General features: G+C 39.6%; 1 protein-coding gene and 1 long non-coding RNA gene across 2 annotated transcripts; both read left to right on the top strand.

Annotated features, from left to right (window-relative positions):
* Positions 1-541: 541 nt before the first annotated feature.
* Positions 542-1,683, top strand: LOC136066243 (uncharacterized). The gene is made up of 2 exons (XR_010627703.1): positions 542-1,408; positions 1,501-1,683. It is a non-coding gene; the product is annotated as an uncharacterized LOC136066243 (long non-coding RNA).
* Positions 1,684-7,007: 5,324 nt separating this feature from the next.
* Positions 7,008-7,583, top strand: LOC112032733 (uncharacterized). The gene has a single exon (XM_024065493.1). It carries the CDS (start codon positions 7,008-7,010, stop codon positions 7,581-7,583), a length of 576 nt encoding a protein of 191 aa, XP_023921261.1.
* Positions 7,584-27,066: the final 19,483 nt, after the last annotated feature.

Below are 27,066 nucleotides of genomic sequence, written 5' to 3' on the forward strand. Positions count from 1 at the left end.
AACCAATATACCACATCTTACCGTACAATTGCAAATTTGTGATTGTACTGTTCAATGTTGCAAAAAATATACCATTTACACCATCTGATAAATGGGGCTAAACACGGTTTGGTGTGGGTTATGTGCCAAATATTTAGCATTTGGCACATATCTCACATCTGCTGTGGGTGCTCTTACCTCTTCTTCAAAGACATTAACAATTATACCTAACTTCCTTTAAGTACTTTGTAAAGGCACGTGTAAAAAAAAGAAAAAATCTGTGATGCATCTTTTCCCATAAGAATTTATAATATATTTATTTAGGCAAAAATACTATTTATTTCCTGTGTTTTGGAATTACAGTTAATTCGGTCTTTACATTTTAATAATAATCAATTTAATCCTTGCTATTTTTAATCCCTACCGTTAAAACAATAACAAAAAATGTTTACGTGGCAAATAGTTTGCACACACGGCACAGACATGGCTAATTAAACAATAAAAAAAAATTTAATTACTATTAAAGAAAGCCATGTAACAATTTAAAAAATAAAAACTCCACATCGGATAAAAAAATTAAAGGGTGAATTCAAAAAATTTCTCCAGCTTTTCTTTGACTTTCTTAGCAACCAAACACAACCGAAAATCAACATATAATACCAAAACACACCCCATAAATCAACCCAAATATAATACCAAATGCAACTATAAATCATCTCAAATACCTAAAATAGCCAGACCTCAACTCCATGGATGTACCTCTCATGATTGCCGTCAACAACCACTGCAAGTCACAATGGGGGTGGCTCTCTATCTCTCTCGGATCCTCTCTCTCATCTCACTACTGGGTCTTTGAGCTCAGCCATGATCGATTTTCGTGACACCATAATAGACACCAGTCCACGATGGCGTCACCACTAGCGGTGGCTGCCGCTCCTCAGATTCTCTCTCTGCTTCTCTTCTTTATTTTCCTTTTTATTTCTTTTTAATTTTTTCCCTCTTGTTTTTCTCATCCATGACCGAAACCCAGTTTGTATTTAAATTCCCTTTTTTGATCTAACTTGCCTCTTTTTGGTTGATTCAATGATTGGGTTTTGCTTTAGTTGTGAGAAATTGGTAATTTTTGCTTGGGTTTACGAAGTGGAGTTTTGGGCATGAAAGTTTGTGGATCTATGGGTTTGATTCAGAGAGAATTGAGGTTGAAGCAGTTATGGGGGCTGTGATGAATCACTTTTATGAAATGAGCATAGAGGAGTAGATTTATGTGGAGCATATGTAAAGGTCTTTATTTTGTAATTGCATTGAGTGGTTCACAGAGATGTTAAGCCTAGGAACTTCATCTTCTCTTGGAAGCTAAATAAAGGCTATCTCATTGATTTCAATCTTGTCATGGTTGAGTTGCTTATCCTGAGAGTGCTGCCATACTAATGTGAATTTTTAAAGCAATCATTTCATTGAATTAAAAGTTAAAACGTCAAAATAATCTAATGGTGTCTCTGTCTTCATTTTTCTTTTTCACAGGATTTGCAAAGCAAGTACACTATTGGAAGTAGGCTCTGCCATTTTAATCCTTATAAGTTGTCCTACATGAATCTTTGTCCACTGTATGAGTAATTTCTCTTGTTGGCTACTTAGTTATGTTCTTGAGTTCCACTGTATGAGTCAGCTTATATCTTCTTAAATGACTATATTTTATTGCTATTTTGTTCCCTGGTTAACTGTGCTGTTAGTTATACTCAGTTATCATAAATATTTAGTTTCTTCGAAATTTCTATCCTTAATTGGCCAATTCATGCATCTGTGCAGGTAAATCAAAATCAAGTCATAATGTTTCTATTAATCATGTTCCTCTCCCTCATTCAAATTCTGCTCCATCAATTAAAGATGATAAACTTGTGAATAATTTGGATGATGTAAGTTATTTTCAGAGTTTGTTCATTACCTTAGAAATTGGTGAGTGTCTCTGAAACCATAAATCCAAAACCTTGAACCAAGACATTTATTTAATTCTTTTTGAAATTAAAAAGAATTATAGGAGAAACGTTGGTATTTGTCTCATCAATCCTTCCAAAAAGATCTCCCATATATCCCATCTCTCTATTCTGTACATGGATTTTTATATGTATGTGTTGAATTGACTTTCATTTTTTTTTTTTTTTTTTTTTTTTTTTTTTTTTTTTTTTTTTTTTGGTTGTGGCAGATTTTTTCTGCTTCAAGGTTGGATATACCCTGTGCTTAGCAATTGCCGCATGTAATTTTTTCTTTTTTGGTTTTATATTGATGTGATGTAATTTGATTGCTTGGGAAACTAAATTGCTGTGTTTGCTTGGTGTGATTATTTGTAATATTAAAAATGAAATAAGAAATAATAGAGAGGTACCCACGTATTTTATGGACCTATGTTCTTTCCAAGTGTTCTTCTTAATTTTATTTTTTTATTTTTTATGGATAAATGGATTTTTATGAAAGAAAGTAATTTCGTAAGACTCTGTTGATGAATGATGTTTCTTTAATCAGCATGTTTTATTTAGATATATGAATTCTGTTGTGTCTTTTTTGTTCTTTTTAAAATTGTGGGTATCTTGAATTTGATATTGCAGCAATGTGTGTAGATACATTAGTTGGGAAATTAACAAACTTTTGGTATCATTCTCTCTTTTTCAGAAACTTGAGGGCACCCATAATGGTTGAAATGTTCAATTGTACTAGTTAATAACTTCTTGCTTTGGAGATAATGATGAAGAATAAAATATATAAAAACTTTTTACTCTTGTACAAATTTGGTCTTTGTACAAATTGTGGTTGTTGATATCTTTTCTTTTAAACAATAATTGACATATCGGCAGTTTGTATGCGGCCTCTAATCTGTTAATTTGTAGGTTTGAGTTTAGAGATAAAAGAAAGTGTAATTGTAGCAATATACCACCTTGGTAAAAGGTTATTTAAGGGTTTCTTAGTCGTCAAAATAAGATTAGAGCACTTGTTTTGAGGGCCACGAAGGCCTTCAAAATTTCCTTTTCGATGGTATATGTTTCAAAAGTTATCAAAGGTCAATTGGACTCTTGAAATAATTTTTTTGCAAGGTTTTTTAATACTTTTTTTAAGGGTTTTGACCCTTGAAAAAAGTTAGATCTGTTGCAGTGTGTATCTCACAATATTGATAAATAAATATATAAAATATAACATATTTTCTTCTTCTTTTTTAAGAATCAATATGTGTGATAATTCTAAAACCACATATTATGGGTTACAAAACCAAATCCTTGTAGTCCATGGTTTTAGGCAAAAACATTGGTGAACCATAGTTATGTTGTTTTTTATTGTAATAGTTACTTGTGCTCTCTCATCTACCTCTATATATATATATATATATATAACACTAAAACCTTTAAAACTCTCACAATTTTTCACGTTAGTATAATATTTAAATAAAATTATCATTTTATTACTATATACGGAGTATATATATATAACCGAAACTTTTGAATCTCTCACAATTTTTCACGTCAGCACAATATTTAAATAAAATTATCATTTTATTTAATATTTTTGTTTAGTCCAAATTTAACAACAAGTGAGACTCTATCTTTCTAACAAGTCCAGCTTAGCTTAAACTTAAACTCAAACTTATCATTATCATTTTTTTAAAACAAAATTATTTTTGTTTAATCCAAACTTAATAAGGAGTGAAATTCTATCTCTCTAACAAGTTTAACTTTAACTCAAACTCAAACATTGATAATTTGTCTCCAAATTTGCGAGGTTAATCATGAACACTATAAAAACAAAGCAAACCCCAATTTTTTTTTTTAAACCGAGTAAAGATATGAGCTTGTCTTATGTTATTTTCTTCTCCTTTACTTTGTTAAAAAAAAAAAATATATATATATATATATATATGTAGGGACCAGTTTTGGGCTCTTCTGTTATTCAGAGAATGGACCCAAGCCCAGTTAACCCTGCAATGAATTTATAGAGAATGGGTTCGAGAACTAGGCCCTAGCGAGGAATGCAGCGGCCATGCATGGATGTTTGGGGGTGTAATAACTTAAACGTAAATTGGGAGGTACAATAATGCTCCTCGGACGAGCCTTATAGAACTTGAAATCCTTATTACTTCTTTTAAGATTGATTACAAGGTTTGAGAGAACACAAGTTGCTACAGTACTTCTCAATTCTGGCCCCTTTTTCTGTGTCCCTTTCTCAAGAGGGACTCCTTACATTATATATATCTCTTTCAGTTGATCCTGGCCCTACATTTGTTGAACAGCCAGGCCACCACTTGAGAACCTGTCCTATCAGCCGCATCCCCATTCCTCCTGTGGGTTGCAGCACCCAAGGCAGCACTGTTCAGGAATCATATCCTCATTAATGCGGCCAGGGCGTTAGTTGAGGGCATTTAATGTAGAGGTGACAGTTCATTCGGGGCTTGTTCCTCCACTATGCTTCCACTACCGTCGCTAGGTACCTGCTATTTGCTCTTTGGGTGTTCAGGAAGATTCCCCTTGATGGCGTGCTGCGTGTCCACTTTGTGGTCTCGTCCATCCGAGGAAGGAATCTTCCTCGGCACTGTTTCTTAGGCAACTGGGCTTTACGCCCTCGTCCTTGGACCTCGGACACCTCCTCGGCGTGGGCCTTTAGGCCTGGTTCGAAGCGAGCCGTGACCGGCTAACTCTTTCTGGCCCCACAATAGCCCCTCAAAATCTTGCTATCCGCATCCTCGGGCGGAGAGGGGGATTTTGACACCCTCAGGCCTAATCTGCGTCCCATCGAGTCTTGTCCCACGTCAGTGTCGGATCCTTTTCACCTGCCCAAGGTACGTTACTGACGCTTTGGTGCGCGTAACGTGTCCTTCATTAAATTCAGGCGGCTCTGTGCTCCCCACGCCAACGGGTAGGTGACAATCTAACGGTGGGGATTCGCTTATCATTTATGGGCGGGAAAGCCCGCACGGCTCCTCGATTTGGGGTATAAATACCCTTTTGAACTGCTTTTCCTCTTCTTTACTCGCAATCCAGAACTCTTGCGCATACATATCGTGAGTCCAGCAATGTTTCCACCTACATCCCCAGCATAAAAAGCCTGTCCGATGAGCTTCTCCTCATTTTTGTAAGTTACTCTATCCCTCTCTGAACTTCTTTTCTTTTTCTCTACTCCTCCTTCTCTTTTATTAGCTCCTTCTTTAGCTCTCTTAGGCGTCATTTAGGATGGGTAGACTTAAGAAGTACGTCTATACTGAGGAGGCGATGGAGAAATTCATCGCCGATTACAAGATACCGGCCAACGTGGGCTTGAGGTATCGTGAGGATAGGGAGTGGCTCCTTCGGAGGCAAGAGGGCGAGGTGGTGATTCCCATCATCGCCTTCCCGGAAGGCGGTATGAGAATCCCCATGGGGCCGATGACGAGGGGTTATCTCACATACTTCCAGTTAACCCCTACTCAGTGCGCCACCAACATGTTCAGAATTCTGGGTAGTGTGGATGCTCTGAACGAGAAGATGGGGCTACAGCTGACCCATCACGACGTGAACTACTGTTACAACCTTCAACACCTGAAGAACAAATCGTACTACATGAGGACAAGGGACGACAGGGTCCGGCTTATCCAGTGCCTCCCTGAGTCCAGCAAGGGGCTGAACGAGGATTTTCTCATCGTGTCAGGAAAGTGGCACGATGGCTCACTGCCCAACGACGGAAGGGACACTAGGTGGGGCAGTGGGAGTAGGAGGGGGTTCAAAAGATTTAGTTTAGTTTATTTTATGCGTTATTATCTATATTTATCTTTTTTATTTATATATATATATATATATTTTTTTTACTGTTTGGTTACTAACATGAATGTGTCTTCTTTCTGCAGATCCACACACCCTCGCGCACCAGTTCAACCTGGTCAATAGGGAGGATTTGCAGAAGGTGCTCAAGGCAACGGCTTTCGAGAATGAAATTGACCATCTTAGAGCCACCCACAAAATCCTGGGGTACACCCCGATCCAAAAGTCGTTCACGGCCCCAAAGCATGTGATCAGAGCAAAGGATCCTCGGCTGCAGAGAATAACTGTGACCGAGGACGGGTTCCAATTTCCCGAGGATCCCTCCGCTCCAGAAGGCGTCACGTTAGCAGGCCCCTCTTCCTCTCACATATTCCCAGAGGCCGCGGAAGAGAACTTAGAGAAGGAAGAGGAAGTTGCAGATTTTGGTCCTGCCGAGGACGATTTTGACGTGTTTGAACAAGTCCACCAGTCCGAGGACCCTTCTGAAGACTTGGGTGACCCTCGTCTGACCGAAGCAGACTTCCTAACATCAGAGTCTTCTTCTCGGCTTGTCATGGGTTACAAAAAGAAGTCCCAACCCAGCCTGCTCGATTTAATTGAGGGCCAGCCGAGGAAGTCCCAGCCAAAGCTTCCTTCTCCTCCTCCGTCCAAAACTCTGCCTGCCCAGACCAGGTCGGCTTCTGCCCAATCCAGGCTTCCTCCCGCCCCACCTCAAAAGAATTTACCGCCCGGGCACGATCCCGCTGATCCTAAACAAAAGAAGGACAAAGGCAAGAAGCCCATCGAGGACAAGTCCGGGCCCACGCGAGAGGGGGATGACACTCGGCATCCCTCGAAGCAGCTGAAAATAGGCTCCCGAGGCCAAGACAAACAGGTCGATGTCCAGCCCGAGGCTCAGGCCTGGCTCCCTGCCCCAATGCTCCATTGGGGTCCTTTGAGGGATGACTCCTCCCTCAGGGATTTTAGGGAGGGCGAAGGCGCATATGTGGCCGACGCGGTGGAGAGGTGCCTGCTACTTCCCGCGGACATAGCGGAGCTGGGAGCCATGAGGAGCAACTAGGTCTTCCTCAGCCTCAAACAATACCTGGGAATGGTGAGTCCTTCATTACTTGTGATTTTTCTTGCTTCGGTCTTTCTTCTCCTTCTCTTTTTTTTTTTTTTTTTTTTGTGCTTGGCTTATTATGTTTCCGTGTTGCTTAACAGGTTGTCGAAGCCACCTATAGGCTGGAGGAGGCGGCCCATGACTAAGGAAAGGCCATGGATGCAGAGCGTGAGAAGTGCCTGGAGGCAACTCGGACCCTCAAAACCTCCGAGGAAGACCTCACCAAGGCCAGGGAAAAGCTGAAGGCAATGACCAGGGCCCGGGACAACGCAGTGGCAGGTCTCGCTGGCTTCCAGAAGCAGGCCGAGGATCAGACGAGGCGTCTGGGTGAGGCCAAGGATCAACTGAAGATTGCCAAAGAGCTGATAGCTGACCTCAGGAAGGATGTGGCCGCTGCTGAGGAAGCCAAGAGGGCGGCTGAATGGGACAAGGGAGAGGCTGAGAGGGCCAAGTTTGAGGCAGACCAGGGTAGAGAGGAGGCCTGGGCCTCTAAAGAGGAAGCTGAGGAGGCAGCTTATGCTGCGAGGGCAGCCAAGACGGCAGCTGCCTTCAAATCCCAAGTCCCTGAGGTATGCCTGTGCTACAGCTCCCAGACCTGGGGTGAAGCCCTCAAACAAGCTAGGGTAGAGGCCTCCTCTGCCCTATGGAAAGAGGAGAGTGTGTACTTCCCCCCTGCCATCCGCGAGGCTACCCTAGATGACTCTGAGGCCGAGGGGGCTGCTAAGGATTGAGTCCGAGGACCATGCAATACCTCGGTTCTATCTAACACTTAGTTTTCTTGAAGTAGTTAGTTTCCCCATAGGATTGAGTCCGAGGACCATGCAATGCCTTGGTTCTGTCTAACACTTAATTTTGGCCGTCAGGGAGCGAGACACATAATCATGATAGGCTAAAAATCAGAACTAAAAAAGACTTCTTTATTAATAGTAATACATTTTCAGGTTATTTACATTCCATGGACGAGGTACAGGTTTGTCATCTAAATCTTCCAAACATTATGCTCCTATCCCTGCTACTGAGGTGATTCGGTAGGGCCCCTCCCAGTTGGGTCCCAGTTTTCCCCATGAAGGGTTCCTGGCAACCCCTATGACTTTTCTCAGCACCAGGTCCCTCGATGCTAGTGGTCTGAGCTTTACATTAGCGTCATATCCTTGCTTGAGCTTTTGCTGGTAATAGGCCAACTGGATCATTGCTCGTTCTCTTCGTTCGTCTATCAAGTCTAGGCTCCGCCCCAGCAGTTTATCATTACTGCCTGGAGTGAAGGAGCTCATCCTTAGCGTCAGGAGGTTTGCTTCTAGGGGGATCACTGCCTCAGCACCATAGGTCATGGCAAAAGGTGTTTCCCCCGTTGATCGCCGAGGCGTAGTCCGGTACGTCCAGAGGACATGGGGCAATTCCTCTACCCATCTCCTTTTGGCATCGTCCAGTCTCTTCTTAAGCCCATTGACGATGACCTTGTTGACAGCCTCGGCCTATCCGTTTTCCTGAGGGTAGGCTGGCGTTGAGTACCTATTTGTGATCCCAAGTTCACAACAGTACCTCCGAAAGGCCTTGCTATCGAATTGGAGCCCGTTATCCGAGATGAGGGTGCGAGGGACCCTGAATCGCGTGACAATGTTCCTCCAAAGGAACTTCTTTCCGTCTACGTCCCTGATGTTGGCCAACGGCTTGGCCTCGACCCACTTGATGAGGTAGTCCGTAGCCACCAACAGATATTTCTTATTCCCCGGTGCCTTGGGGAAAGGTCCCATAATGTCCAAGCCCCATTGGGCGAATGGCCAGGGACTGGACAAAGGATTGAGGACCCCTCCCGGCTGATGGATATTTGGGGCAAACCTTTGGCATTGGTCACACTTTTTGACATACTCCAGGGCCTCCTGTTGCATCCCCAGCCACCAGTATCCTTGTGTGACGACCCGGTGAGACAAGGATCTCCCTCCTGTGTGGCTCCCACAGATCCCCTCGTGCAACCCTTCAAGCAGCGATTTTTCCGCTTTTGGGTGGACACACAGTAGGTACGGACCAGAGTAGAAGCGTCTGTATAGTTTGAGATCCTCGAACAACCAGAACTGATGGGCCTTCCTTCGTATTTTTTTCGCCTCCGCCCTCTCCTCGGGCAAGACATCATCTTTGAGGAACCTCACTATGGGGTCCATCCAGCTAGGACCCCATCTTGACCTAATGGATGAGGGTCGCTCCCTTCACCGCTTCACTCACCCTCTCTAGATGCTCCACAAGTATGATCCGAGGTAGACCACCTGCCGAGGAAGTTGCGAGTGTGGCTAATGAATCGGCATGGCTGTTTCTACCTCTGGGAATATGAGACAAACTGAAAGGGTCGAAGTCTGATTGCAAGCGCTTGACCTGGCTCAGGTACTCTTGCATTCTCAGGTCTCGGGCCTCCATCTCTCCCCTTACCTGCCCTACAACCAATCTCGAGTCTGAGAACATCTCCACCGACTTTTCGCCCAACTTTTGTACCATGACCATCCCCTACAGTAAAGCCTCATACTCGGCCTCGTTGTTTGTGGCCGTGAATCCAAGCCTCAGGGACTTCTCTATGACATAATCTTCAGGGGATACTAGGACTAGCACCACTCTAGACCCCCTTTGGTTTGCCGCGCCATCAATGTATACCTCCCAACATGGTGACTCTGGGATGGAGATCACCCCAACCGACATCTCATCACAACTCTTCTCCTCGGCTGCCACTTCCACAATGGGCTCAGCGAACTCGGCTGTCAGATCTACCAGAACCTGGCCTTTTATGGAGGTCCGAGGCATGTATTTGACGTTGAAAGCCCCCAGAATTGTGTTCCACTTCGCGATTCTCCCTGTGTAGTCTACGATCCGGAGTACAGACTTCAAGGGCAGTCGGGTTAGGACAACCACTGTGTGGGCTTGGCAGTAGTGGGGGAGCTTTCTCGTGGCGTGGACCACAGCTAGTATGGCTTTCTCCAAGGGTAGGTACCTGACCTCCGCTTCATGCAAAGACTTGCTGACGTAATAGACTGACTTTTGAACGCGATTGTCATCCCGTATAAGTACTAGGCTCACTGCGTGGGATGCCATAGCAAGGTATGTGTAGAGGACCTCGTCGGCCTCGAGATTGGACATGACAGGCGGCCGAGATAGATACTCCTTGAGTTGTTGGAAAGCTGCGACGCAATCCTCGGACCACTCAAATCCTTTCCACTTGTTGGTCAGGAGGTAGAAGGGCCTGCACTTGTCAGCCGACCTGGAGATGAATCGGTTTAGCGCCGCGATCATCCCAGCGAGCTTTTGGACCTCTTTGGGGTTCTGCGGAGGCTTCAAGTTATGAATGGCCTTGATCTGGTCAGGGTCGACCTCGATCCCACGATGGGTGATCATGTATCCTAAGAACTTGCCAGAGCCTACGCCAAACGAGCATTTTAAGGCATTTACACGTAGCTTGTGCTTTCTCAGGACGTCAAATGTGCGGCCGAGGTCCCCCAAGTGTTCGGACACCAGTTTGCTCTTTACCACCATGTCATCAACATAGACCTCGATGCTCTTGCCCAGCATTGGCTCGAACATTCTTGTCATCATCCTTTGATAGGTGGACCCTGCGTTCTTTAGGCCAAATAGCATAACATTGTAGTGGTAGTTCACAATGGGCGTCACAAAGGCTGTCTTCTCTTGGTCCTCCAGAGCTAGTAGGATCTGATGATAGCCCTGAAAGGCATCTAGGAAGCTCATCCGAGGATGGCCTGCCGTCGCATCTACTAGCTGGTCTATTCGTGGCATTGGGAAGGGGTCCTTTGGGCATGCTTTGTTTAGGTCCGTGAAGTCTACGCAAACCCTCCATTTTCCACTTTTCTTCTTGACCACCACAGTGTTGGCCAACCATTCGGGGTAAAAAACCTCCTTGATAGCCCCTACTCGCTTAAGCTTACTAACCTCTTCCCTGATTGCATCAGCATGCTCCTTCGACGAGTGCCGGGATGGCTGCTTCTTGGGGATCATGGATGGATTGATGTTAAGGTGGTGACAGATGAAGGATGGGTCAATCCTAGGGGCATCGGAGGGGTCCCATGCAAACACGTCGAGGTTCCCTTTAAGGAACTCAAGTAACTCCTCCTTCTCCCAGAGAGGCAGCTGGGCCCCGACCTGGAAGAACTTCTCCGGGTCATCGTCAATTACCACCCTCTCCAGGTCCTCACATTTGGCCTCCTCGGCAACTGTACCAGGAGGCGCCACCGCGGCCTTTGATTGCTATAAACCTTCCTCGGTGGTGGCCGAGGGCTGTGGGTCAAGCGGATATGATATGGCAGCCACCGTGCACTGCCTCGCTGTGGGCTGGCAACCTCGAATTTCTAGAACCTAATCCCCTGATGGGAATTTCACCTTCTGGTGCAAGAAGGAGGCAACACCCCCCAAGGTGTGGAGCCAGGGCCTCCCTACGATGGCTGTATAGAAGGAGTACGTGTCCACCACTACAAAGTTCACCTCCACCACCTCTGGGCTAGTCTGTATAGGCAACCTGATCATGCCTTTTGGGATGACGAGCTTCCCATCGAAGCTCATTAGGGGGGAGTTATAAGGCGTCAAGTCCTCCGGTTTTAGCCCCAGCCCCTTGTAAAGGTCTGGGTACATGACCTCGACTGCACTGCCACCATCCACCATCACTCTTCTCATGTCGTTGTAGCCCCCAATCCTGAGGGTAACGACCAGTGCGTCATCGTGGGGCTAGGTGGTCCCAATCTTGTCCTCCTCCGAGAAACTCAAGGCTGGGGGAAAATCCTTCCTGGCCCTCTTCGGCTCTGTCCGAGACTCTTCGGCTGGATGTTGGGCTACAAACAACACTTTCAAAGGGCGCGTGCCCGTTCTCCCTGTCGCCGCTAAGATTACATTAATCGTCCCAGCGGGCTGCCCCATAGCGGTGTCCCTTCGAGGCTCTGTAGGTCTGGCCTTACTGGCTGCTAGAATGGTGCAAAAGGTGCTTCAGCTTTCCCTCCCGGACTAGCTGGTCCAGGTGGTTCCAGAGGTTCCTGCAGTCCTCCGTGGCATGTCCGTGGTCTTGGTGGTATTGGCAGTAGAGATTCTGATTGTGCTTCTCAGGTTCCCTAGCCATCTTATTCGGCCACCTGAAGTATGGTTCGTCCTTTATCTTTTCCAGCACCCTATGTACGGGTTCTCGGAACACGGCATTGATAGTCTGGGCGTTGGTCGCCCCAGATTGCCCACCAAAATCCCTCCTCGGGCAAGCGTTGCTATATCGGTCCGACTTGAATTCCCTCCTCTCCTAAGGGATAACCTTCTCCTTCCCCTTGTCCTGTAGCATATCCTCCTCTACCCGCTTGTATTTATCGATCCGATCCATCAATTGCCTCATGTTGGTGGTGGGCTTACCGGTTAAGGACTTCCTCAGGCCGTGCCCCATTGGTAGTCCATTCTGGAATGTATTGATGGCGACAGCGTCGTATTTGCCGTCTAGGTCATTGTAAACCTCCCAATACTTGTCCGAGTAAGCCTTGAGAGTCTCTCCATCACGTATGGATAGGGACAGTAACGCGCTCATGGGCCGAGGAGGTTTGCTATTCGTGACAAAACCAGAACCAAAAGCCTGGTTCAACTGTCTGTATGAGTCTATGGAATTCGTCCTCAGGCCGTTGAACCATCTCATTGCCATAGACCCCAAGCTGGATGGGAAAACCTTGCACATCAGCGCCTCGTTCTTAGAGTGGACAGCCATTCTCTGGTTGAACTGGCTCACATGCTCCACGGGGTCTGTCTTGCCATTGTAAAAAGTGAAGGTTGGCTGCTGGAACCGCCGAGGGAGCATCGCCTCCTTTATACGACGCGTGAAGGGTGACCTAGAAAGCCGATCCAGTGCCTTGCTCATGGCGTCACTCCCTAAGCCCCTAGGAGTTGGGATGTCACACTTACGCCTCTGGTAGCGCTCCTCCTTGTGAGAGAAAGTCTCGCTCTGGGGTGTTCTAGACCCTTGCCTGTATTCGTCATCACTTTCGTCGTCAGGGGGAAAGTCAGGGCTGGGTTCGGCCCGTCTCTGCCGTGCATGGCGCAGCTTTCTCTTCAAATTATCTATCTCGCACTGCATGGCCACCTTATCATCCTGTCTCTGGGATGCACGGCTATGGGCCTCTTCTGACCGCGTGGCGGGGCCATGGTCGCGCCTCTGAGGTACGTGGCTTCCGCTAGTCATTGAGGTATGTACGCTTCCCTCACGAAATCGTCCGTTCTCCTCGTTTTGACCGCACCCGGGGTCGCCATAACTACCCTAGTGCTGAGATTTAGCCGGTTCAAGTCGATGGGGGTTTCCTTGGTGAGGGCCTGATCCTACCATGCTTGGCTGTTGTCCTTACTAACACATGAGTTCTTCCCACAGACGGCGCCAATTGTAGGGACCGGTTTTGGGCTCTTTTGTTATTCAGAGAATGGACCCAAGCCCAGCTAACCCTGCAATGAATTTATAGAGAATGGGTTCGAGAACTAGGCCCTAGCGAGGAATGCAGCAGCCATGCATGGATGTTTGGGGGTGTAATAACTTAAACGTAAATTGGGAGGTACAATAATGCTCCTCGGACGAGCCTTATAGAACTTGAAATCCTTATTACTTCTTTTAAGATTGATTACAAGGTTTGAGAGAACACAAGTTGCTATAGTACTTCTCAATTCTGACCCCTTTTTCTGTGTCCCTTTCTCAAGAGGGACTCCTTACATTATATATATATCTCTTTCAGTTGATCCTGGCCCTACATTTGTTGATCAGCCAGGCCACCACTTGAGAACCTGTCCCATCAGCTGCATCCCCATTCCTCCTGTGGGTTGCAGCACCCAAGGCAGCACTGTTCGGGAGTCCTATCCTCATTAATGCGGCCAGGGCGTTAGTTGAGGGCATTTAATGTGGAGGTGACAGTTCATCTAGGGCTTGTTCCTCCACCATGCTTCCACTGCCAGCGCTGGGTACCTGCTATATGCTCTTTGGGTGTTTAGGAAGATTCCCCTTGATGGCATGTTGCATGTCCACTTTGTGGTCTCATCCATCCGAGGAAGGAATCTTCCTCGGCACTGTTTCTTGGGCAACTGGGCTTTACGCCCTCGTCCTCGGACCTTGGACACCTCCTCGGCGTGGGCCTTTGGGCCTGGTTCGAAGCGGGCCGTGACCGGCTAACTCTTTTTGGCCCCACAATATATTTTTGGCTTTTCATGTATTTTTTATGGTTAAGTGTAGAAAAGGGATTTTGTGGTTTGAAGTTTCAAACATCATGACGTGTGCGTGAATGTATTATAGTTTTTATTTTGGATAAATTCCACTTACACCCCCTAAGGTTTGGCCTAATTCCAACTAGGTCCATAAGATTTTAAAATTGACCACTTTAGTCCCTAAAAGAAAATTTAATCCTCACTCTGTTAGCCTCTGTTACTATTTTTTTCCCTCACCCATCACTTTTCTTCTGTCTCTCTCTCCAACTCTCTAGATCCTCTCTTTCTCCCTCTCATCCCTCTGTTTCTCTCTCTCTTCTCTCATCCAGGTCCTTCACACTGCTTGTTTTACTCTCTCTATGTCAGACCTATCTAAATCTCTCTTTCGTCCCAAATCTCTTCTTTCTCTTTTCTCCATAAGGCTTCCTCGTCCCTCTCTCTGACCTGTCTTTGTCTTTGTGGTGCGCCCCGGTGGTGGGTTCGCGATGGTTTGTGAGTTTTGGTTAGATTTGTGTTGGAAGATTTGGGTTTTTTCGTGGATTGGCTTCGGAATTTTTTGGGGTTTAGTTTGGATTGGGACTGGAGGATTTTGGTTTTTTGGTTTGGATCAGCAAAGGCATGTGGTTGTCGCCTCTAGAATTTCCCATGTTGATTCATCCTCCACAGTCACTGTCACAAAATACACGCACCGCCACAGTCTCTACCAGGCCATGATCCATACATTTCTAACCTTCACACTCGAAGGGTCACTCACTAAAAGCAAAGGCCAAAGAGTTACAATGGCATGCAAGTGAATGAGATCGTGAATCAAAAGAGTGGGAAGCTCCCGAGGTGACCTTCACATGATGGGTCACTCACTGATTCAACCTGGTTACAACATAGAGATGTGATTGAGATTTTTCATAGAGATCTAAAGTTTTGGTAATGGAGTGAGTTGTGCTGGGATTGACATTTTTGTGAATTTGAGAAGATTTTTTTTTTTTTTTTACAGTTTTGATTTGTTGGGTTTGGTTTTGGATTTGAAGTTGAGATTGGATTTTGATTTTGTGCTAGGGTTTGACATTTTTGTGAATTTGAGATTTTTTTTTTTTTTTTTTTTGGTTTTGATTTGTTGGGTTTGGTTTTTGGATTTGAAGCTGAGATTGGTGGTTGTGGCTGGTGGAGGTGGTTGTGGGTTGAGAATCTAATCTTGCTCTCAATCTCCTCAATTTTGTTCCTCAAGGTGCAGTTTTTCTCTATTTTCAAGCACACCCATCCTAATTCCTTCCTTAGTTTCTATGTTACAGCATGTTTCCTATATTGATGGTGAGTGAATTGAAGAGAAGTGATCTAAGGTTAGAGAGAGAGAGAGGGATGAAGGAGGAGAGAGTTACCGAGAAGAGAGACAAGCTAACAGAGTGCTAACGGTGTTAGGGTCAAAGTTGTCTTTAGGGACTAAAGTGGTCAATTTTGAAATCTATGGACCTGGTTGGCATTAGGCCAAACCTCAAGGGTGGTAAGTGAAATTTACCCTTTTATTTTTTAGTTGAGGGTTGAGAGAAATACCGAGATGTTTTATTATGAATAGGATTGGGATTGGCATCATATGGGACTCATAGTAGTGGGAATAATACGAAAATACATAGTAGTGTAGCATATGTTGTAGGGGTGTGGACTGTGCTAGCTTCTTCTTTTTCTTTTCTTTTTTTTTTTTCTTTTTTGTCATGTAGTGGTTCATAATATATATATAACCGAAACCTTTGACTTTTTATTGATTTCTTCCAAACTTGCCACATCATTATCATTTTTTTTTTAAATAAAATTATTTTTGCTTAGTCCAAACTTAACAAGGAGTGAAACTCTATCTTTCTAACAAGTTCAACTTAATCTCAAATGTTGATAATTTATCTTCATGTATTTTTTTAAAAGTAATTTTCATACATGAACCACCAAACTCTGTTTATCTGTTTTTTACAAGATAAAAAAGTTTGCAATAATTAAAAGAGGGTATGACTTTGATTATTTCATTATTAAGAGAAGGTATGACTTTCATTATTTCAATGCAAGCTCCTACTCAACATTTTTTAGCGTGAGCTAGATGCTAATAAGGTTTGTTTAAAGTTTAAACCCATTAAAATTTAAAACTTATTGCTTTTTGGGTTTGTGTACTTTTTTTCTTTTTCTTATATTTCTCTTTTGAATGGTCATATTTTTTTTTTAATTGCTTCAATAACTTATTCTTTAATTATATATATATTTGGCATTTTTGAAGTTTTAACATCTGAATTTGTGTAGTCTCACACACACACATGCACACACGCGCGCACGCGCGCGCGCGCGCACACACACACATATATATATATTATCTATAATTTGTAGGCTCTGAATCATTTAAGTCATTTCAATAGTTATAGCCATTGATTATTCTTTTGAATGTAATCCATCTTTTTCTTATTTATCTCTATTGTTTAGTCATATATATTTTGTTTTATTTCAATAATTTCTAATCTTTAATTTTTAATATCTAAATTTTTGAGTTATTTTTTGTAGTATCTGAAACTATCTGCCAAATTTTGTGTGAGTCATTACACGTTCAAACAATAACTTCTTTATCAAATTGTGACACAAATCAAAGTCATACAAGAACAAATCATACAATGGTGTAGTTTATTAATCAATTTAAGATTTTATAAAATTATATCTACTTCACAAATAGATAATTTCTGGTGCATAGCACGAGTTAGTGACTAGTATTTTATAAATTGATTCCAATGCACAGCATTTTAGCAAGTCAATTGTAAGAGACTAATAGTAAAATAACCATGGAAATGAAATTCGCTCTCTTTGTTTCCCTTATGGTTGCTGCACTAGCAATTCCAATCTCTGGAGCCCAACGCATGGGTTACCTAATTGAAATCCATGGCATTGTGTATTGCCCAGGCAGCAACAATACAAATGCCAGTGGTACCAATATTGTCTCTTTCACAAGTAAGTTTGCTCAGGTTGATTATTTTACCTGCGAGTATATATATATATATATATATGGTATGCTGCTGCAGCTAGCCTCACTAAGTTTTTTTTTGGTTTTCAATTTTTATTAGAAAAGAGAATTCTGAAGAAACTAGAAACTTCTCATTGAAAGATTTTACAAAAATGAAAAACTGAAATACGTAATAAACAACTCTGTTTATATACACCAAGAAATAGGGACTACACTTTCTTCCCAAAATAACCGTTTAACCGTGTGACAGCTGTAATGCACCACTACTTCTTTCTGGCACGTGATGTGGCACAGGTTGCAACTAATTCTTCTTCTGTCGTTTGCTTCTCTGTTGCAATCTTCTTCTTGTCGTTTAGTTTAGTTTGTCGTTTAGGCTCTAGCTCTGTTTTTCCTTCAACACTCCCCTCAAGTCCTGAGTTACAGACTCAGTGACTTGCACTGAAGAAGATTTCTTCTCTTTCTTAGTCTCAAATATACCTCTTAATCCTAATTTCTCAGATAACCTTGGAAAGGAAATATAGCCTACAGCTTTAGTGAAAATGTCAGCCACTTGTGCATTTGTTGATACATGAAATGTCTTAATCATTCCCACTAAAATCTTATCTCTTACTAGATGGCAGTCTACTTCAATGTGCTTGGTCCTCTCATGGAAAACTGGATTAGCAGCTATATGAAGTGCTGCTTGATTGTCACAAAACAACATAGCTGACCTGGAGTGATCAACCTTTAAATCCTTAAGTAATTGCAAAATCCAAGTTATTTCACAAGCTACACCAGCCATTGCTCTATACTCAGCTTCAGCTGAGGACCTAGAAACCACCCTTTGTTTCTTTGATCTCCATGAAACTAGTGAGTCACCTAGATACACAACATAGCCAGTCAAAGATCGTCTTGTATCAGGGCATCCAACCCAATCCGCATCACAGAAGGCTTTAATGTGCAACTTAGTCTTGCTAGAAAAGAAAATACCTTTCCCTAGTGACCCTTTTATGTATTGTAATACTCTGTGAGCTGCTAGTAAATGAGGTTCTTTTGGTTGTGAGACAAACTGACTTACCTATGTACAACATAGGTGATGTCAGGTCTTGTTAAAGTTAAATACAATAGCCTTCCTATCAATCTCCTGTACTGACCCGGATTTGCAAGAGCCTTGCCTTCATACTTAGACAATCTTAAATTCTGCTCCATAGGAAACTTCACAGGCTTAGAACAAGAAATCCATTGTCCTTTAAAATTTCAAGGGCATATTTTCTTTGGTTTAAACTTATACCTTCTTCAGTTCTTGCTACCTCAAGTCCTAAGAAATATCTTAGTGAACCAAGGTCTTTCAAGCCAAACCTATGATCAAGTAATTTCTTCAAACCAGCAACACAATCAAGGTTATTTCCAGTGAGTAATATATCATCCACATAAACCAATAACACTGTAAAAGAAGTTCCTTGAGTATGAGTGAACAAAGAGTAGTCTGACTTAGATTGCATAAACCCCATCTGCATAATAGTGTTTGAAAACTTTTCAAACCATTACCTTGAAGCCTGCTTGAGACCATAAAGACTTTTGTTCAACTTACATACCAAATTCGGCTCCCCCTTGCTGTGAAAACCAGGTGGCAAACTCATATAAACATCCTCAATCAAGTCACCATGCAAGAATGCATTGTTGACATCCATTTGATGCAGGGACCACCCTTTCGCATCAGCCAAAGAGAGAACAATTCTGACAGAGACAGACTTTGCTACAGGAGAAAAAGTCTCTGAATAGTCTAAGCCAAGTTTTTGTGTAAATCCCTTGGCAACTAAACGAGCCTTATATCTCTCAATGGTACCATCAGGAAGATATTTGATCCTATAGACCCATTTGCAACCTATAGGAGTCTTACCTGGTGGTAAATATGTTAAAGTCCAAGTGTCATTGACTTCCAAAGCTTCAATTTCTTTGTCCATGGTAGCCCTCCATTCAGGAAATTGAACTGCCTGATGAAAAGAGACAGGTTCTGGAGGAGTTGCAATCACTGCCATGACAAAAGAATGAAATTTGGGCCAAGATGAGAGTAATCCAAGCAATCTGAGATATCATATGACAGCCCTGAACTAGGTTTAGTGCAGACAGATTTGCAAGAATAGTCAGAAAGATAGGAAGGAGGATTATGTGNTAATATAATTTAAGTGAATATGTGTAAAACTCTTTTCTGAAAACTTGAACCCCAGCTCTTGTCCCCCACACCCCACAATTCTTATACTTATGCATAAGAATTGACAATTCTTACGCAAATTAAAATTTTAATACTTCATACTTTTTTTTTTTTTTGAGTGAGTGAATAAATGTGATTAATTGAAGGTAGGTGGAAACTTGGTTAATGCCTTCATTTGGCTATGCCCTTAGAGAAGTTCAAGGGAAAATATAAGATCCACCTTTAGGCGGTGAGAATGGCTTTTGGTTGTTGGATGTTTGAGAGAGTGACAATCTTTAGTGACAGGTTTCATGCTGGTTGAGATAATTTAGTTTGATGTCGATTTGGAAAAGTTAATTAACCAAAATTCCCTTGGTTTTCTTTTCTAACTAGTCCCTTCCAAAACAGCTAAATTTAAGATATTTAGTTAGCTGCAAATAAATTATGGCGGCCAACATCTAATCTAATACTATATATAATAGCAAAAACTTTAAGCAAGTGCTGCCACGTTAGGAAAAAAGGCCCCTTAAAATTCTGCCACGTATAAGTTAATTCTTCAAAAAAGACCGTACGGTGCGTTTGAAAGACTAACTTTTAGACACCAACCCACTTATCCAAAAAAAAGAAAAGAAAAAGAAAAATGCAAACCCTTAATAAAAACACCAAGCCGCTTATCCACAAAACAAAAAAACAAAAAAACAAAAAAACAAAAAAAAAACGCAAACCCTAAAACCCAAATCGTATTTCCCAATCAAAATTCAGGCTCAAACTTGTGATTCTTCGCTGCACCTCCATATACACACAGATCGGACTAGCATGTTCCAACCCATAAACAAAAAAAAAAAAAAAAAAAAAAACCCTCTGCAATAGTGAAAACCTCTTTCGTGCTCTGCAACAATAGGCAATTCAGAAGCAATTCAGAATGTAGGCATATTTTTCCCCTCTTTGTGTTTTCTATTCAATTATCATTTCTAGAGTCTTGAAAATTACTGTGGAGTGTAGATTTACTGATGATTTCTCTGAAACTGAAATCGATTTGGTGCTGAAGAACATAGATTTATGTGTTGCCAAAAAAATAAAGTTCTGTCATTTCATTTATGTTGTTTTTAATTTTTTGTTGAAATATTTTCCCCTTTTTATATTTTTGTTTCCCATGTCTCCTCTCTACCATTGTTATTAAGGTTTTTGCAGTACATATTTAAAGTTTTTCGTTTGTATTTGCTCTGTTTTTCATTTGTAGGGATTTTTTCCCCCTTTTTTGGTTTTCTATTCAATTACCGTTTATAGGGTTTTGAAAAGGCTACCTTTTCCCTTAATTTCCAATTTATTTTTACAATTCCTTAAGTTCTGTTTATTCGATTGTTGTATTTCGTTTGGCAGTTTTGTTATGTTTGTGCTTTTTTTGGTTCACCCCTAAAATTTGATTTAATTTATGCTTTGTGCAGATCTATGTTTTGTTGAATTGTTCTTAAGAGAAAAACGAAATTGAAAAAAACACTATTCAAGCCATTTACTCCCTCATCAGATCGCCGAAACTACCACCAGTTATTTTTTTCCCTCTTTCTTGTATTTGGGTATTTAATATGACTTAGTTTTTGGGTATTTTGGTTGGATAGGTATAGATTTAGATATTTTCTTTGATGTTTGGGATTTTCTATTACGGTTTGTAGATTTTAGATTTTGATGTTTGTTTGGTTCTTTCCTTCTTGCCCTAACTCACTTTTTCTCTCTAGCTTTCCATCTCTATTTCTTTCCCAAGAAAGTTATGATTATATATGCTTTGTTATTTGTTATTTTTCTTTAAAGAGGATAACTCAAGGGATTATTTAGTTTGCGTAATTAGAAACAATGAGGTTTTTTATTGGTTGTTGAGAAAATGGAGGATTAAGTGAGGGAATGATGAGGGAAATTGGAATTTGTTTGTGGTTCAATTGGGGACTGATTGAATGAGCAAAGTTTGAGTTTTTGGTTTTGTTAGAAACTAAACAGTAAAAAATGTGTAAAGGTTGTTAATTTAATACTTCATTTGTTGCTGGAATTGTACTGGAAAAGAAATAAATGTGTACAATATTAGGGCCTTTGCTATTGTTCTTATTTTAAATTTTATGCTTGGTATTTGATGCGACCTTTTTTTTTTTTAATTCAAATACTTATCTTAGGAATGTTCTCATCAAAAAAAAAAAAAAAAAAAGGAATGCTAATCTTAGCAATGAAAGGAAGTTTACATTTTTTTCACACATATAAAAATTATAATTTTCTCTGTTGCCTATGACATTCACATCAAATGGTATTTCCTCACCCATCTATCATCCGCTTCTCTCATCTATATCTCCAGTCACGCTTCACTGCTCCTTTATTTTCTCTTTCTTTCTTTTTTCTTTTTATTTTTTGCATAATATTTGCTGCCTCTTATTGCTTGAGCTATAGCTTAAATACAAATATGACAAATTCATTTAAAATTTAATACAATTTCAATTTGTATTTTTGGGTGCAGCACATCATGCTTAGAAATCCTAATTTACTTAGGTTTAGAAACCCTATTCAGTACTGCTAGAAATAATTCTTGCTACTGGCTGGGTCATGTAATTAATTGGACGTGGACATAAAAGAAATCCATTTATGAATGAGGAGTAGGAGGAATACATGTTGCATACACACCTTTTTTTGGGTTTTAATTCATTCAACTGACTGCCTACTATTGTAGTTTACTTTTAATTCTTTTTTCTTCAATCCTTATATGATGGTTGTTGTTGAAAGGTAGAGATAGTTATTTTTTGTTTTGTTTTTTTTTTTTTTTGGTTATTTGTTGGTTTATAAATTCTATTCAGTTCTTTTATGTGTTTCTATATAGTTTTGTAGACTCTATTCAATATTGTTAGCAAAAGCAATTGGACTTGCTCAGTGATTTTGCTAAAGGAGCTTATAGGTATTGATATAAATTATTATTATTTAAAAATTTTCATCAATTATTAATATACAATGAATCAATGGATGCTATTAAAAGAGAATTAGATGTCAAATTATAGAATAAATTTCATGGGTTTGGTTGTGTTGAGGATGTAGGGTTAATTTGAGAGGTATTTTTTGTTTTTGTTTTTTTTTACCCAGCAGATACACATTGCATTAACAGTAAACACAAGGAAAGGTAGGTAACCCATAAACACCACTCCATGGTAAATTATTGCTTAACATACGTGGTGAAGATCTTTTTGGAAAAAAATTATTGCTTTATGCAGATTGGAATTTTAAGCCATGTTTGCTTAACGTCACAAACCTCCTTGGCCAACGCAATCAATCATGAAACCTACATTAGTATCTGTAGGAGCGTTTCTAGGTTGTTTGTTCCAATCATGATTCTAGGCAGTACTTGTACATCCCACTCTTGTAATTTAATATTAATTTAGACCAATTATTAATTTATTATGCGCTTCATAGGTTAAAAGAGAAGAGACAGAAAAGATGATTCAGGGTAGTTTTTGGGATGAATCGGAGGATTGTGACTTTTCACGTCCCTTTGATGTCCATAGATTTACAAGCCATGTATAGTAAGTTTATAATTTATTATTAATGTTATTGAAAGTGTCAAAGTTTATAATTTTTAGTCCAAATTTTCTAGTTTGTTATTGTGATTTTTATGTTATTTTGGTCATTATTTTAATTTATGAAAGGATCTAAGAATATATTATGCTCTCAATAATAGTTTTTTACCCCTATTGTTTTAGGGACTCTATATACTTGAGACTCTTTGATGTTTGAAGCTTTCAAGCAGGGTATGCTTTCAGTTTTTTATATTAATTTTTGGAGTGCATGCTTTCATTTGGATTTTTTACATTGATAATGTTTGCAACCTCTTTAACAAAGAAAAGTTATTCTTAGGGGAAAATGTCAACAAAAACTTAATAGTTGAATAAATTTATTTTTAAAAATTACTGATTTTATCAAAATTTGTTGTAACTTCAGTTATATATATTTTTCCTCGGAGGATTTTAAAAAATAAGCAGATATGGGGCTTCATCGTTTCAGATTAGCTTTTTACTTATCTTAAATTCTTAATCGTGCATAAGGCAATAATCAATGAAGTAGGAGCCTATGTTGCCAAAAATATCTGTAACATGTATCTTTCTATTTTGAAAGAACGACATTCTCTTTATTTAGCCTTCACGACTACCATTTTAGTTTGAGTAAACTTAACCATTTAAAATATGATCATTAGGTTCATATTCTTTTGTATATTAACCTTAACAAATTATATTTACTCTATTTTCAAAAACATGTAATGTAATTGAAAAATGACCCCTTAAAATTCTGCCACTTATGAGTTAAAAAGCAATAAATTATGTTGTTTGGCAATGCTACACACCGTTTAAAATATATTTTCCCCATATTTGCCCACTTTTGCATACCAAGAAGGATGCAAATGAAGCTGACTATTCTGAATGCCTAATGTATTAAAGGGGGAAACCACTATGATTTGGAGCTCAGATTGAGCACAAGATTCTTTCTTCAATATTTGTGCTTAATTTTGGTAGAATCTTACTTTAGTCACTTATAGTAAAGAATTAAGAAATCATTTTTGTAACTGAACATGCATTTGAATAGAAACTGAAGTGTTCATATATAATATCTCAACAAAATCTCAAAATTAGCATTTTCTTTGTCCTTTAACATACAGCTAATAATTTGGTTTATAAACAATATGTTTTGTGTAGTTTTTTGGTTGGTATGTATGTCATGTGTTAAAAAAGAATGCATATATGTTTAGACTTCAATAGGATTTTTCTTTTTTCTTTTTTAGTTAGTATGGTTAAGTAGGAGTTGTGAAATTGAATTAACCATCTATTGAATGGATAGAGTATGGAGAATATGTGTCTTAAATTAATGAGGTTGAGAAAATTTGTGTCCTAAGGTAGCTTTAACAAAATATAGTTTCTTATCAAACTTTGTGGTCTATATGCATTTATGATTTTTTTTTTTTTTTTTTTTAGTTTCTTATCAAGCTTTTGAGATACATTTACTTTGTGTTGTATATAAATGTTGGGGTTGAACGAAATCTACAAAGGTCTATATTCATTCCTCATGAAAGGGACATGATAGGCAAAAAATAAGAAGGGGGTAAAAATTTGGCAGATTGGAAGGTAGCAGGAACAAATCTCACATCATTCAAAATCTTCATTACTCTGTCGACTCTCACTTTGTCTCAAAAGGGGGATATTTATTCATCTACCTTAAAAGAACAACTGAGATATGAAATGAGTACATAGCTACACAAAAAGCAATGTAGAGACACATTGGAATTCAAAAGAAAAAAAAAAATTAGCTGATGTTGAATCAACATCTTCAAGTGCACTTGGTCAGATTTTTTTAGATTTAGATATTTGAATTAGATTTGGTTTTAATTATGGTATTGGGTTTAAAATAAATTCTATATTGGGTATTTGTATTAGATTTGGTTTTGTTTTAAATAATTGGGTTAAATTAGTTTTTGGTATTTGCCTACAGTGTTTGTAATTAAAAAAATTCCCACATAAATGCGGGTTAAAAGCTAGTTTAACTAATTGTCGAAGGCAATTCGACTGAAAATTATGGTAATACAACATGTTTTTATAAGCCCACTTTTGAATTTCCTCTTCGGCCCATAGGTGACTTAGTGGTAAGCAAAACCGAAAACAAATCTCTTTGGTTCTGTCTAAAGTCCAAACCATTAGTTTTTATTTTGTATAACAGTGATCTCTAACGTCACTCTCACATGATGGATTCCACATGTGAATGACTTACTCTTACGTAAGTGAGGTATTACGCATATATCGCGTTATACATAATAACGCCTCCCAAACCACACTCTTCTAGACTTTCCAATGATTTTCCTTGGTGGACCATGTGCCACAGATGTAGACAAAAAAAAATCCAAATATCACATGAAATTGCTAATACCATTTGGGTTGCCCAATATTGGGTTAGAAAAAATGGGCCTGGCAAGTTTTTTTTAGAACTCCAGGCTCCATCACAGCACAGGAAACCGACTGATCCATGAGCCCATGATAGCATGGAGAAAATGAAGCACACCCACCCACCATATATGTGGTATATAATTGGATTTGGATCCTCCATCGTATGTAAATCATATAGATCTCACAAACAATCTATATTCTTTAAAAAAAAAAATGTGTAACTCATATGAAGTTTAATTACGAATTAAAGTATTTTTCATTAAAAAAATGAATCAAAGTATAACTTAAACCCACCTCTAAATAAATATATAAATTATTATAAAACATAACAAGATATATATGACAATCCTAAAACCACATATTAAAGATATTAAAAAACCACACCCCCATACTCCATTTCCATTGTACCCCATGGTATATATCAAACAAAACATTGTTCAACTATATTGTTATGATGCTCTTATAATAATAGTTGCTTGTGCTCTCTCATATTCAAATTTATAAATTTTTTCCCATGATTGTTAACGAGGTGTATTGTGATTTGTATATAATAAAAGTAATGTCATTATTATGTCTAAACAAATTATGCTACACTAATTATAATTTGCCACCTCAGTAAGTTATTATTATTTTTATTTTATTTTTTGTTTATCTATTATTTCTTTTATATTTATTATTATTATTATTATTATTATAGTTGAAAATTCTTCACTAACTTTGCCGATTAACCTACTTGTATTCTCCTTCTATACATACATGAATTGATAATACATTTTGATTTCCGTCAACCATTGTAAGGATATACACACATGCATAAATACATTTACATCTTTATTATTTAGTATTGTATCTCAACATTGATAAATAAATATATAAAATATAACATAAATATGGTAATCCTTTAATTTCTTCTTCTTCTTCTTCTTCTTTTAAGAATGTGATAATCGTAAAACCACCTATTAGGGGTTACAAAACCACATCCTAGTAGACCATGGTTTTAGACAAAACCACTGGTAATCCTTATTTGTAATAGTTGCCCGTGCTTTCTCATATTGTATAAATTGGTCCCAATGCCTAGCATTTTAGCAAGTCAATTGTAAGAGCCCATCAAAAAAAGAAAAAAAAATAAATAAATAAATAAATCAATTGTAAGAGACTAATAGTAAAATAACCGTGGCAATGAAATTAACACTCTTTGTTTCCCTTATGGTTGCTGCTCTAGCAATTCCAATATCTGGAGTCCAAGCCTTGGGCTATGATATTCTCATCTACGGCACTGTGTATTGCCCAAGCAGCAGCAGTATAAGTGCCAATGGTATCAACAAACGGCCCGTTTTCCCATGTAAGTTTGTTCAAGTTAATTATTTTACTTGCATGGTTCTATTTTTATATTCCAAAATTACCTAAGAAATTTTCTTTACCCCACGACTATATATACATTATTATTATTATTATTATTTTTTTTTTTTTTTTTTTTAACAGATGCTAAAATACATGTCATTTTTTTTTTTTTTTTTTTTTTTTTTTTTTTTTTTTTTTTTTTTTTTTAAGAATGTGATAATCGTAAAACCACCTATTAGGGGTTACAAAACCACATCCTAGTAGACCATGGTTTTAGACAAAACCACTGGTAATCCTTATTTGTAATAGTTGCCCGTGCTTCCTCATATTGTATAAATTGGTCCCAATGCCTAGCATTTTAGCAAGTCAATTGTAAGAGCCCATCAAAAAAAAAAAAAAAAAGGTCAATTGTAAGAGACTAATAGTAAAATAACCATGGCAATGAAATTAACTCTCTTTGTTTCCCTTATGGTTGCTGCTCTAGCAATTCCAATATCTGGAGTCCAAGCCTTGGGCTATGATATTCTCATCTACGGCACTGTGTATTGCCCAAGCAGCAGCAGTATAAGTGCCAATGGTATCAACAA

The sequence above is a fragment of the Quercus suber genome, unplaced genomic scaffold, assembly GCF_002906115.3.
Source record: "Quercus suber isolate HL8 unplaced genomic scaffold, Cork oak 2.0 scaffold_167A, whole genome shotgun sequence".
Taxonomy (NCBI): Eukaryota; Viridiplantae; Streptophyta; class Magnoliopsida; order Fagales; family Fagaceae; genus Quercus; species Quercus suber.